Source organism: Podarcis cretensis, assembly GCF_951804945.1.
Source record: "Podarcis cretensis genome assembly, chromosome: 2".
Lineage (NCBI taxonomy): Eukaryota > Metazoa > Chordata > Lepidosauria > Squamata > Lacertidae > Podarcis > Podarcis cretensis.
This window is the reverse complement of record NC_137171.1, coordinates 113,352,573-113,367,074: the sequence shown is the minus strand read 5'-3', so window position 1 is coordinate 113,367,074 and position 14,502 is coordinate 113,352,573. Positions and strand designations below refer to the sequence as shown.

The 14,502-nt window shown below is 48.0% G+C and overlaps 1 protein-coding gene across 4 annotated transcripts in view; it reads left to right on the top strand.

The window, feature by feature from the left end:
• LOC307209077 (protein Bouncer-like) overlaps nucleotides 1–13,593 on the top strand; it is a 51,252-nt gene extending 37,659 nt beyond the window's left edge. For 2 of the 4 annotated variants that reach the window (XM_079964175.1, XM_079964177.1), the window contains exons 3-5: nucleotides 1,682–1,764; nucleotides 10,035–10,166; nucleotides 11,475–13,593. In XM_079964175.1, coding sequence (XP_079820301.1) covers nucleotides 1,710–1,764; nucleotides 10,035–10,166; nucleotides 11,475–11,689 — 402 coding nt within the window. In that variant the 5' untranslated portion in view covers nucleotides 1,682–1,709 and the 3' untranslated portion in view covers nucleotides 11,690–13,593. Of the gene's footprint in view, nucleotides 1–1,334; nucleotides 1,765–9,683; nucleotides 10,167–11,474 lie in introns of those variants that run through there. The other 2 variants (XM_079964176.1, XM_079964174.1) reach the window with 2 other exon arrangements.
• Nucleotides 13,594–14,502: the final 909 nt, after the last annotated feature.

The window sequence follows — 14,502 nt, the reverse complement described above, 5'->3', positions numbered from 1 at the left end:
GTCACTTGGATTGGGCAATAAGATGTCACAAGCCTTTGTTGCTTTTAGGCCCAAAATAATGAGGGTTATGAGAAGTGGCTAATTAGTCGTGCCCACATAAAAAACAAACTGAAATAGTCACTCCTTTGGCACAGATTTTATTCCTCTCAGTTCACATACAACGCCCTTCACCCATTTCCCCAAAACCTAGTCTCCTCACAGTCTTCATGAAGTCTTCCATGCTGGGACCCACACGAGAGGAATCTCCCTCGATCCCCAAGTCCAAGCCTTGAGCTCTTCCAGTCTGTGCTGAGAACATATTGACTGGGTCTGATGGGAGCTGTGGGCATACGTTCTGACATTTTGTGTCCCAAATCTAGCCTGTTCCCCCTCCGCAAGGCCCGCAGAGGCACTCTGGGGTGTCCCTTTGAGAGGCCCATCGCACCATCCCAATAGTCAAAGGGATGTGGCTGGGCAAAGGGGCTTCATCCTGGCAAGTCCCTGGCAATGTCAGAGTGATCCCAGAAGGCGCTCTGACACTCGTCAGCAGGATTGGGCGCAACCCTGCTGAATCGCGCCAGGGTGCCAGTCTTAAACACGGCATTCTGGGATCCAAACAGAGGCTTCTTTTTTCTGGGATGTCCCGGTTAAAACGAGGCGGTTGGGGAGGGGGTTATGGCTGTGGGTGCTCTGAGGTTGGCAAAGGATGTACTAAGACATAAATAATCTTGTGGGAAATATAGGGACAGTACTAGCTAAACTGCATAGAAATTTATTTATATATGCGACTACCGTGGCAAGAATGCTACTTGCCCTGAAATGGAAAGAAGCAGAAGTCCCAGCAAAGGAAGAATGGACACAAAAACTTGTGGAATACACAGAAATGGCAAAACTTAACCGGAAGAATAAGAAATCAAGATAACATAATAAAAGAATGGAAATGGTTTATTGAATATTTACAGATAAATTGCAAACAGATAAAAACATTGGCAGGATTATTGCAATAACCTGCCGTTTCACAAGAGTATAAATTAAAAGTAGATAATTAAATGAGCAAATTAAATGAATTTGGATATGCAGAAGATATTTAAAAAAAATAAATTTAAGGAACCCCCAAAAGAGGGGGAAGGAAGTCATGCTTTGAAATGATTGTAAAACTAATGAAATGTATAAATTTGAAAAATATAAACAAAAACCTTTTAAAAAGACATAAATAATTCACACCCGTGCTTACTTAAATCACTGTCTGTACCAAAACTCGAGACGAGCGTGGAAACTCTGGCAAACCGTGATGGTTTCACAAGACGGGGAGATGTGCTCTGCACATTGTTAATTATAGCACAGAAGAAAAGCAGAAGTTGTAAAACAATCCAGAACATGCAAAAAAAAAAAAAAAACCCTGCTTGAGGTTGGCAAAAAAACATCTCCAAGGCTCATGTGATGCACACCTACTGAGGGAGGGTGTCTCATCACATGCTTGGCCACGGCAGAACTCAACACCAAGATGAAAAGGGTGTGTCTGGTACAATAAACTAATCTCCACCCACTGTCAGCTCGAAGACACCGAGGTTGTGACAGAGGACTGCCGCTGCAATATATAGGGCTGTCATGATTCAGCTCCAGCCCGTGTAGCGACAGATCTGTGCCTGGCGTTTTTCGCAGCTCCTCAAGAGGTGTCATTTTCTACCCGTCTACCTTCCAGTTGCCTCCGTTGTGAATATTTCGGGACTATGGCCGGGAGAGCTGCCGCTGCCTTGCTTGTCACAGCATCCATCTTACAAATAGGTAAGAAGAGATGGGAGGTGGAAGGCCACTTGGACCAGACTTGCACACCCGACCGCAGCTGTGGGCATTGCTTATTTCCAGTGAGGGTCTGTGAACTGCAAGGTCGGCAGGTGGTTTAGGCTGTGGTTGTGCACACCTGGGGTAGGGGAACCTCAGGATCAGGGGGGAAGCCAAAGGCAGCCCCCCAAATGCCTCTCTAACTGGTCCTCTTCCCAGACCACGGCTTGGTTCTCACTAACCCTGGTTCTCACTCTCCTGGAGTGGCTGGGCTGCATCTCTGAGCTCCAATAATGCTTTCCGCTTACCTGGATGGTGATGTGAGAGTGGGCAGAAACCAGCCGGCTGCACAATAATGGTTCAGTTTTGGCAAAAGATTCCTGCATCGCAGGGGGTTGGATGAGATGATCCTTGTGGTCTCTTCCAACTCTACAGTCCTATAAATATACCAACCTATGAATTTACATTTGTTGCTCAGCCCACTTAAAAAAAAAAAAAACATTCACCGTATTTTTCAATCTATAAGACGCACCAGACCACAAGACGCACCTAGTTTTTGGAGGAGGAAAACAAGAAAAAAAATATTCTGAATTTTCACTGCGCAGTGAAAGCAGCAATCCCTCTTGCTGTTCTGGCTTCTGGGATAGCTGCGCAGCCTGCATTCGCTCCATAAGACGCATACACATTTCCCCTTACTTTTTAGGAAGGAAAAAGTGAGTCTTATAGAGCAAAAAATACGGTATTTGATTTTTCAACTTAAAATTTGCAGAGATATAGCAAACATAAATCATAAAGCAAGATTCCAAGGAATCTCCTGGACTTCCATCCTCCCCTGTTATTAATCAGTTCCTCCCGCATTTTATATGGCAATCCAAACCCTTTACTTCTTCCTTTATGCTCAGAATCAACCTTAAACCACAAGTGATATTCCAATACTACTAACGATTTTAACTGTTCACAGTAGTCTTTAAGATAAGTTATAAATTTTCCCCGTCCCTTGTTAAAATTTTGGTCTTCCTGATTTCTGACTCTTCCAGTCAGAAGACTTTTCAGCGTAGTCCATCAACTTCATTTGTCATTCTTCTCTGGTAGGAACTTTACCTTCTCTCCATCTTTGGGCCAGTAACATCTGTGCAGCCCGTGGTCACATACATAAATAGTATTTTCTGCTCCTTTGGGATTTCAGCACCTAAGTCCACTTTGGCCTCTGGCTATGGTCAACCACAAGCATGTCTTCCACCCCCCTCCAAGTCATTGCGAACATCCGAAGGACCTATTGAAAATGTGTGCAAGAATATTTCTCCCTGGAGATCTGGTGTAAGAGAGTCCCTGAACTGCTGCCCAGCTAGAGTGAGTCTGCTGCTTCCCTCTCCTTAAAAGAGGATGGGACAAATTTATGGAGGACAAGGCTATTGATGACTACTTGCCATGATGGCTGAGCTCTGAATGCTTCTGAATAGCAGTTTCTAGAAATATAATAATAATAATAATAATAATAATAATAATAATAATAATAATAATAATTTATTTATAGCCCACCCATCTGGCTGAGTTTCCCAGGCCACTCTGGGCAGCTCCCAATCGAGTGTTACAACAATACAGCATTAAATATTAAAAACTTCCCTAAACAGGGCTGTCTTTTAAAGATAAGATAGCTGCTTATTTCCTTCACATCTTAAGGAAGGGCTTTCCACAGGGAAAGCCTCTGTCTGGTTCCCTGTAACCTTACTTCTTGCCAGTGGCGTAGCGTGGGTTGTCAGCAAGTAATTTGCGCCCCCTAACCCGTGGATTTGCGCCCCCTAACCCTAACTCCCAGATGTTGTGCCCGGTGCGGCCGGCCCCCCCTGCACCCCCCACGCTACGCCACTGCTTCTCGCAGTGAGGGAACTGCCAGAAGGCCCTTGGAGCTGGACCTCAGTGTCTGGGCTGAACGATGGGGGTGGAGACGCTCCTTCAGGTATACAGCACTGAGGCCGTTTAGGGCTTTAAAGGTCAGCACCAACACTTTGTTTTTTTTTTTTATAATAATTTTTATTCGTTTTTCAAACAGATAACAAAAGCAACACAAAACAACACAATTTCCAACTGATCGTTTCATACCCTTCTTTCTTTTGACTTCCCCATACCTCCCCATCCCTGCATCCTTGTTTATTGATTCTTTAGCAACCCTTAGGTCCATTATCTTAATTCCCTTTCATAAAAGTTCCTTTAGTTTTTTTTGATTACTGCTGCAATTTCTTTACCTCTTACCCCCTGACATCTTAACATTCATCAATTTTACAATTGTTCTTAAGATATATTTTAAATTTCTTCCAGTCCTCTTCCACTGTCTCTTTCCCCTGGTCACGGATTCTGCCCGTCATCTCGGCCAGTCCCATAAAGTCAATCACCTTTGTTTGCCATTCTTCCAGAGTAGGTAGTTCTTGCGTCTTCCAATACTTTGCCAGTAGAATTCTTGCTGCTGTAGTGGCGTACATAAAAAAAATCCTATCCTTCCTTAACACCACTTGGCCAACCATGCCCAAAAGGAAAGCCTCTGGTTTCTTAGGAAAAGTCCACTTAAGGACCTTCTTAATTTCATTATAGATCATTTCCCAGAAAGCTTTAACCCTTGGGCAGGTCCACCAAAGATGGTAAAAGGTGCCTTCAGTCTCATTACATTTCCAGCACTTATTATTAGGCAAATGGTAAATTTTTGCAAGCTTGACTGGGGTCATGTACCACCGATAGATCATTTTCATAATATTTTCTTTTAAAGCATTACATGCAGTAAATTTGATACCGGTGGTCCATAACTGTTCCCAGTCAGCAAACATAATATCATGACCGATATCTTGTGCCCATTTAATCATAGCTGATTTCACCATTTCATCCTGTGTATTCCATTTCAACAGCAAGTTATACATTTTTGATAAGTTCTTAGTATTGGGTTCCAACAGTTCTGTTTCTAGTTTTGACTTCTCTTTCTGAAATCCTATTTTTCTGTCCTGTTTAAATGTCTCATTTATCTGATGATAATGCAACCAATCTCGAACCTTAGGCTTTAGTTTCTCATAACTCTGAAGTTTCACCCTTTCACCATCATATTCTAAAATTTCATGATATTTTGGCCATTTAGAATCCATATTAAGCTTTTTTACTTCCCTAGCTTCCATTGGTGACACCCACCTAGGGGTTTTACTTTCCAGCAAATCTTTATATCTAATCCAAACATTATACAATGCTTTCCTCACAATATGGTTTTTAAAACTTTTGTACACCTTTACCTTGTCATACCATAAATATGCATGCCAACCAAAGCTATTGTCGTACCCTTCCAGGTCCAAAATGTCAGTGTTCTCAAAAAGTAGCCAGTGTTTCAACCAGCAGAAAGCTGCCGATTCATAATATAGTCTTAAGTCCGGCAGGGCAAACCCCCCTCTATCCTTTGCATCAGTTAAAATCTTAAATTTAATTCTGGGCTTTTTGCCCTGCCAGACAAATTTTGATATGTCTTTCTGCCACTTCCTGAAACAATCCATCCTGTCCAAAATCTGCAACGTCTGAAATAAAAATAGCATTCTAGGCAATACATTCATCTTAATAGTAGCAATTCGGCCTAACAAGGAAAGTTTCAACCTTGACCATATTTCCAGATCTTTCTAGCACCAACACTTTGAATTGTGCTCGGAAACGTACTGGGAGCCAATGCAGGTCTCTCAGGACTGGTGTTATGTGGTCCCGGCAACCACTCCCCGTCACCAGTCTAGCTGCTGCGTTCTGGATTAGTTGTAGTTTCTGGGTCACCTTCAAAGGTAGCCCCACGTAGAGCGCATTGCAGTAGTCCAAGCGGGAGATAACCAGAGCATGCACCACTCTGGCGAGACAGTCCGCGGGCAGGTAGGGTCTCAACCTGCGTACCAGATGGAGCTGATAAACAGCTGCCCTGGACACAGAATTAATAATAATAATAATAATAAATTTTATTTATATCCCGCCCTCCCCAGCCGAAGCCGGGCTCAGGGCGGCTGAGCCCTGAGCTGCTGATCCAGCAGCCTCTTCTTGTGTTCTGCTCATTTTGTATGATAAAGCGGCTATGGCATGAATGCTAGAAGCCTAAGGCAAGAGAGGGGAGTTTTGCATTTTCCCTGCCTTCCACTTTTTCAATTGCAAAGCTCCTCAAGCTGATCTCACCACCACATTCTTGGAGAGGGTGACACACACACACACACACACACACGAGCATCGCCGAGAGAAAACTCTTCACTCCAGATGAGGACACATATTTGCACAAAATGATTGTTAGCAAATGCAAATTTAGAAATACCACTGGTCCTGCTAGCTAGGGTTAATGGGAAGTGCAGCCCAATGACAGCTGGGGACCCAAGATGGAGAAAAGCTGGAAACTGAATTAGATTGTGGGCATGGGACCAGCTATAATAATAATAATAATACTTTATTATTTATACCCCGCCCATATGGCTGGGTTTCCCCAGCCACTCCGGGCGGCTTCCAACACAATATTAAAATACAGTAATGCATCAAATATTAGAAGCTTCCCTAAACAGGGCTGCCTTCAGATGTCGTCAAAAAGTCTGGTAGTTGTTTTTCTCTTTGACATCTGGTGGGAGGGCATTCCACAGGGGGGCGCCACTACCGAGAAGGCCCTCTGCCTGGTTCCGTGTAACTTGGCTTCTGGCAATGAGGAAACCGCCAGAAGGCCCTCAGCGCTGGACCTCAGTGTCTGGGCTGAACGATGGGGGTGGAGACGCTCCTTCAGATATACTGGACTGAGGCCGTTTAGGGCTTTAAAGGTCAGCGCCAACACTTTGAATTGTGCTCTGAAACATACTGGGAGCCAATGTAGGTCTTTCAAGACGGGTGTTATGTGGTCTTGGCGGCCGCTCCCAGTCACCAGTTTAGCTACTGCATTCTGGATTAGTTGTAGTTTCCGGGTCACCTTCAAAGGTAGCCCCACATAGAGCGCATTGCAGTAGCTACAGGGGGCTGAGGGGTCTTGGGATCCCCTCAATATCTGGGGGTAAGGAGCCAGGTCTCCTGAACGTTGAGGGGGTGGAGGGGGTGGAGGAGCCAGTGTGGTATAGTGGTTAAGAGCGGTAGTCTGCTAATCTGGGGAACCGGGTTCGCGTCTCCGCTCCTCCACATGCAGCTGCTGGGTGACCTTGGGCCAGTCACACTTCTTTGAAGTCTCTCAGCCCCACTCACCTCACAGAGTGTTTGTTGTGGGGGAGGAAGGGAAAGGAGAATGTTAGCCGCTTTGAGACTCCTTAAAGGGAGTGAAAGGCGGGATATCAAATCCAAACTCTTCTTCTTCTTCTTCTCCTCCCAATGATCGGACTTTCCAATGTGGGAAGATTCAAAGTGCACTGTGTTCCTCAGCAAGATCGCGCCGGAGGGCTGGATCTTCAGCACTCTTGGCTCTGCTTTCTGAGGAACCCCAAGTGCCTTTCCTGTGCTCCCTACCTTGAGAGAGAGGTAGAGATAAAGAGAAGGCGGCTGGTTAGAAGCTAAGTAGCTTCAAAGAACAGGCACTTCAGCCCAGACATAACCAAATTGCATAACCACAAGGAAGTCAGGCGTCAAGGTGAGGTGAGTGGCAGTGCGATTTAACTCGTCCCTCCCCAGGGAATTCTCAGAGCACAGGAATCCTGCTTAAGCACTCCTTCAAGTGCAAAAGAAAACCAAGGTGTGTACATGTGAGGTCAACTGAAGTCAATCCCAAGGGCCCCACCCCTGACATCTGCGTAGTCAGGTTTCAAGTACAAAAAGAGCTGAGGTTGCTTCTCCCAGGCACACAATCCAGTAATCAGGGTGAATGGCAGATCTCAAATAGCAGGGAGGAGGACCTGGGACGACCTTCAGTTTTTATGTGTGCAGGCTCTGCACAAATGGGGGCATTTGAACTTGAAGAGCTCCCAGGTGGGGCTAAAGAACACAACATGGTTGTGTTCTAGATCTAGATCAAGGGAAGTAATAGTGCCACTGTATTCTATTCTGGTCAGACCTCACCTGGAGTACTGTGTCCAGTTCTGGGCAACACAGTTCAAGAAGGACACTGACAAACTGGAACGTGTCCAGAGGAGGGCAACCAAAATGGTCAAAGGCCTGGAAACGATGCCTTATGAGGAACGGCTAAGGGAGCTGGGCATGTTTAGCTTGGAGAAGAGGAGGTTAAGGGGTGATATGATAGCCATGTTCAAATATATAAAAGGATGTCACATGGAGGAGGGAGAAAGGTTGTTTTCTGCTGCTCCAGAGAAGCGGGCACGGAGCAATGGTTCCAAACTACAAGAAAGAAGATTCCACCTAAACATTAGGAAGAACTTCCTGACAGTAAGAGCTGTTCGACAGTGGAATTTGCTGCCAAGGAGTGTGGTGGAGTCTCCTTCTTTGGAGGTCTTTAAGCAGAGGCTTGACAACCATATGTCAGGAGTGCTCTGATGGTGTTTCCTGCTTGGCAGGGGGTTGGACTCGATGGCCCTTGTGGTCTCTTCCAACTCTATGATTCTATGATTCTATGATCTCTCTCTTCATTTGTAATAATAATAATAATTAATAATAATAATAATAATAATACTTTATTATTTGTACCCCACCCATCTGGCTGGGTTTCCCCAGCCACTCTGGGCGGCTTCTAACAAAGATTAAAAATACATTAAAATGTCACACATTTAAAACTTCCCTGAAAAGGGCTGCCTTCAGATGTCTTCTAAAAGTCAGGTAGTTGCTTTTCTCTTTGACATCTGGTGGGAGGGTGTTCCACAGGGCAGGTGCCACTACCAAGAAGGCCCTCTGCCTGGTTCCCTGTAGCTTTGCTTCTCGCAATGAGGGAACCGCCAGAAGGCCCTCAGCGCTGGACCTCAGCGTCTGGGCAGAACGATGGGGGTGGAGACGCTCCTTCAGGTATACTGGGCCAAGGCCGTTTATACCCAAATAAAGGCCTAAATGGGGGTGAAGGGAGAGACCTGTTGGGTCCCTGGATCAGATCAGATTCTGTCTCTATCATCTTGTTTGCCACAATGGCCAAACAGGAGTTTCTGGGGAAACCAAGAAGGAGGCTTTGATTTATTTGTTTGCCGTTATGAGCCTTACAGAATTACGGTCCCCCCAATATTAAAATCTGTGGTACGGATGTGTCTGTAGAGGCTTGAGACTTCCTCTCTGGGCAGAACCCAAGAAAAAACTAAAGGGGAAGCAGTTTGGGATGGTCAGTGCTTTGAGCTCAGCGCCGCGTTTCACTTCTTCATGTCACAAAATGCATCTGCCACTCGATCGCAAAAAAACCCTCAAAGCGGTTTGCAAGCTTGCATCTCTGTGCAGATCAAACCAAGCATCACAAAGGCAGGAGCGCCCGCTCCGACGACCTTTGTTCTAAGGAGCCCAGACCATAGCTGTCAACTTACAGATCTGAAAATAAGGGACCAGCAGCCTCAGAAATAAGGGATCAGCAGCCAAAATAAGGGATTTTAGTCAACCAGCTGAAATACGAAGCTAAAAGGGACCAGATAATTTGGGAGAGCAGCACCGTTTTTTAGCCCTTCGTTTCCAGAGGTTGCTGCTCAAGACACCAGCTGATGAAACGCTGCAATTAAATAACTACAAGCAGCAACCACTTTTTGCGCAAAAAGAAGTCCAAGCTACGAAGATGCTGCTGCAGTTCTGTATCTTTTCTCTCGTGCTCCATCTGCAGCTCCATCAGGCGGGGCGGGAGGAAGGGGGGGGAATAGCGCCCGAAGTAAACTCGCAGATCAGACCATCTATGCTAGTCTACCACTACAAATCTATGGGAGAAGCGCTTGCGGTCCTTCCTCCGCTTTCCCCCTCTATGGTTAGCCCTTGGAACACCTGCCTGCGCCTCCGCCTCCTTCTCCTCTCTCGGAAGTGCTTTCTCTATGGTTGCCCTCGCTCTCTTCTCAAGGCTCCTTAGTCCCGGCGGGGAGGGGCTCCCAGGGGCCAAGGCTGGCGAGAGGAGGCCGGAGGGGGGTGGGCCGGGCAACCAAGCAATACAGTTGGAGCCTCCCTCCTCCCTGGCCGGCAGGAAGGGAGGGAGAGGAGCTGCTTCCTTTGAAACCCGGCAAATTTAAGGGACATCATCAGTAAGGGACAGCAGCGGGACACGGCGCTGGGATAAGGGAGTTTCCCACCAAATAAGGGACGGTTGACAGCTATGGCCCAGACCCTGAGGGCATGTGCTGGGACCATGGAGGTTTCTCCGCACTTGGAATGCAGGGTCTGCGTGTCACGGCATGATTCTCCCTTTTTCCTCACTTTAGCCCTGGGCCAAAACAACACGGAGCCAAGAATAGGGCTCCATTGCTTCAAATGCGACTTCGATCAACCCTGCTCAGAGATTAGTGTGACCTGCAATGAAGGAGAGAGCTGCAGTACCATCAGAGGGCATTCAGGTTGGTGCCACTGTCCCAGGGATGGGCTTCCCTCCCTCCAGCCTCCAGTCAGGAAGCTCGTGTGCCGCCATGGCCTGCCCGGAGGTGGCGTGGGGCTTCATGGGTACCCTGCAGGCCGGACCGAGTGTCTACTCCAGTCGGCAGGCTGGCAGGAGGCAGGAGGCGGGCGAGAGGCATGGCCACCACCCAGGCATATCCTGGCAGGCCCTCTCCCCGGTTCCTTGCCCTTCCCTGCCTGCTGCCGGGGGTCTCTGGGTCCCAGAGTCTGGCCTGGCCTTGCTGTCCCTGGCAGGAGCCAGCAACAGCGGAGGTGCTTTTTCGCTCAGCATGCTGCTATCCCCACACAGTTGTGGAAGCAGATCAGGCCCATAGTGAATGGGCAAGGATGGAGGCAGGCAGGCAAGGGGCGGTCCCAGTGCAACCTCTCTGCGGGCATCGGGGGAATTCACCCGTCACTGGCCGCATTGGCCGATTGAACTCTGCCCTGTGTGGGCAGGCATTTAAGCAGCGCTGTGCAGCCCCACCTGGCTCCAGAGGAGGGATCGCTTCAGCAGTGTCGGTGGTTTGCCTGCCCCGGGCACTGGCAGTCCACGCTATGCCACTGTGTTCCCCAATAACTACCATACGGTATATATACTGCCTCTGCTTCTGGAGGTCATAGAGAGAGAGCTTTCATGTGTTTAAATCCCCCTTTCCAAGCCAGCCTCTGTGAAATCCCTTTTTAAAGATTAGGCGAGACCTGCGCTTGCATTCTGGGTGCAGTGCAATGATCTCATTCCACCTCGGGCTTCGTCTCTCATGGCAACTTTTCTGGCTTAGCATGCCTATGCTCTCCCATTATCATCAGGAGTATCTATCAGCCCCGGTACGTCCTGCCGATCCTCAACCTCTGTAGGAACATATGTACAGTGGTACCTTGGGTTAAGTACTTAATTCGTTCCGGAGGTCCGTTCTTAAGCTGAAGCACCACTTTAGCTAATGGGGCCTCCTACTGCTGCCACACACCCGCCACATGATTTCTGTTCTCATCCTGAAGCAAAGTTCTTAACCCAAGGTACTCTTTCTGGGTTAGCGGAGTCGGTAACCTGAAGCGTATGTAACCCGAGGTACCACTGTACTGTGTTATACTGAGTTGGACAACTGGTCCATCTAGCTCAGCACTGTCTACACGGACCGGCAGCAGCTTTCTGAGATTTCGGGCAGAACTCTCCCCCAGCCCTACCTGGAGACGCCGGGGATTGAACCCGGAGCCTTCCGCTTGCTAGGCAGATGCTCTCTTGTAACTTTGCACCCGCTTGCTCCTTGCAGATTACAAAGTCCACGAATCCATCTACGGGAAGGGCTGCATCTCCGCCAGGAAGTGCAGTGGCTTGGACAGAATCAGCTACTCCAACAACCCTTTCCGCGTCACCTACTCCTGCTGCAACACCGACTACTGCAACGGCGGCTACTCCGGGGCACCCCGCCTCCCCTTGGTCTGCGTGGCCACCATCATGACCATGCTGCTTGCTTACCTTTTGTGAGACCCAGAACACACTCGCCCTGTAATGAAACTGACCCACTCCCCACAGTGACCGTCTCCTCTTGCTCATGTCTCCTTCCGTCTCCAAAACAGCCAAGGCCCTGCTTCTTATAATGGACACAATGCCGTCCTTTCGTATCTACAATGTCACTCCTGGTTTATATTTCTGTCTTTACCTTCTGGCCCACAAATTAGCCCTCTAAACAAACCAATTCGTTTATTACCAAGTTCCCTACAGATGCAGGAAACTGCTGCTCGTCTGGCCGTGGCTCCGTAGGGCTTCTGACAGCAGGTCCCCATCCTATTTATTTTATTTATTGACAAGAGATAAAAGCCGCTTCATGGCCAGTTATAACACGATGAGTTATGGCCGCTTCCCAAACATTGTCATGACAGTGAGTTGGTTTGGTGGCGCCCCCTGGTGTGCGGTCCCTGAAGTTCCTGAAGTGCTGCAAATCACGCAAGGGTACGTCCGTCCTTTTGTCTGGGATTTGCAAGCTACTTTTGCCCAAACAAAAGATTTTGGGAGAACTTCTTAGAACCTCACAAGGTGATCAGATTTCATGACATAGCACAGTAGTTAAGGCTGCAATCCCAGGCATGCCTTCATTGAAAGCAAACCCCATTCAATTCATTGGGACTTTCTTTCGAATAAACATGTTTAGGATCAGGCTGAAAGAGCACGAGCCACAGGCCGCAAAACTTCCTGGTTCAAATGTGGCCTCAGCTAGGAACGCAGAATGAGGAACTCGGAATAACCAGGTCCCTGTTCTCTAGCACTCTCTGACTGGCACCATCTCCAGGGGCCCCCAGGGGCCAGGGCACCCACACTTTTTTTTGCTATGGGTGCTAGGCCTCCACCCCCTGCCATGACTGCTGTCTGCTGCCTCTGTAGCTGCCTCTGTGCACCACCTGCCATGGCGGTGACAGGGCCTGAGCCCTAGAGGTAAGGCAGTAGGTGGCTGTGGGGGGGTGGGGGTGGCGCATGGAGGCAGAGGCCCCAATCCGGTCACTGCCGCAGCACCAGAACACATGCACTGTGCTATCATGACAGCACAGTGCATGTCTTCTGGCGTCACGTCACATCACAAGGTCATTATGGCACTGCAGGGCGCATGCCAACATTGGACAGCCACAATGTGGGGCCCAATGTCGGTGTCCTTGCTGAATGGCAACATGGAAATGATAATAACACTGACCTCCTTCACAGGGGGTACTGCTCTTTGAACCTCTGAAAGTGGGAGGTTTAAAGAGCAGTCGGGGCTGTTTGCAAAAGGGCTTTCAAACAGCCTCACACTGAGCTTTGACTGTGTGTGCCTGTTCCCAGCAGAAGAACAGGAATGTCTCACCAAACCTAAACCCCCACTGGTCGGTTGATGAGCAGGGACTAAATCCTGCTCAATTTGACTGCACCTACAAGTGCTTGGCTGTGAAACCAGTCCGTGCAGTCAACGCAGGGTCAAACCCTGTCCCATCAGCTGGCGTCACCCCTCATTGGAGGGGAAGGTAGGCATGGTTTCCTTAAAATAGCCTCATGGGCCAAATCCCCCGCCCTGACAGGCCAGGGCTGGCCCATGAACTGGAGGTTACCCACCCCTGGTTTAAATACAGACTGCTTCATAGGGTTAGCCTATATCACAGGCTCTCACCAGCACAACCATGCAAGGGAGATCTTTTTCCTTCTCAGATTACAACCCTGCACAAGCTCTTAGACGTGTCGGGAGCTTTCAAGAAAGAAAACCTTTCTCAAAATGGTTGTGCACTACACCACTAGTCTTCAAAAATACCATTATTATAATACTGTAGAAACAACGTCTTTTATGAACAGAGTGCTGGTGCACTAAAAAGATTGTGTATGTTTCTGTTTGTCTATCTACAATTCCCAATTAAAAGATTTCAAATGTTCCTTGCAAGTATTGTTTTGCTGAAGAAGAAGAAGAGTTTGGATTTGATATCCCGACTTTCACTCCCTTTAAGGAGTCTCAAAGCGGCTAACATTCTCCTTTCCCTTCCTCCCCCACAACAAACACTCTGTGAGGTGAGTGGGGCTGAGAGACTTCAGAGAAGTGTGACTGGCCCAAGGTCACCTAGCAGCTGCGTGTGGAGGAGCAGAGACGTGAACCTGGTTCCCCAGATTACGAGACTACCGCTCTTAACCACTACACCACACTGGACCCATATGAGCCCGAGAGCAAGAACAATGTCAGAGGAGGGGCATGAAGAGGCAGGAGGAGGAAATTCAGTTCAGTTCACATTTAAAGGCAGACATGCCCAAGTCACACTTTCCGAGACAATGTGCGAACCCAACCACAGCCGCCCTTCAATATTTGCACCCCTGTGAATTGTGCAGTGCAGTTCTCCAACCAAGCAGTGTGTACAAATGATGCATATATGAGAGAGAAATGCATATATTAGCCAAAACTATATTCATAAATGGGTTAGATTGCGAGGGAGGCTTTGCAAAGTGTAGATGAATTCTCATGAAGACTTCTTTTCTTTTCTTTTTACAACCACTGAGCATGTGAAAACGAGGCATGACTTTAAGATAAGGTTAAAAGGTAAAGGAACCCCTGACCATTAGGTTCAGTCATGACCGACTCTGGGGTTGCAGCGCTCATCTCGCTTTATTGGCCGAGGGAGCCGGCGTACAGCTTCCAGGTCATGCGGCCAGCATGACTAAGCCGCTTCTGGTGAACCAGAGCAGTGCATGGAAACGCCGTTTACCTTCCCGCCGGAGCGGTACCTATTTATCTACTTGCACTTTGACGTGCTTTCGAACTGCTAGGTTGGCAGGAGCAGGGACCGAGCAACAGG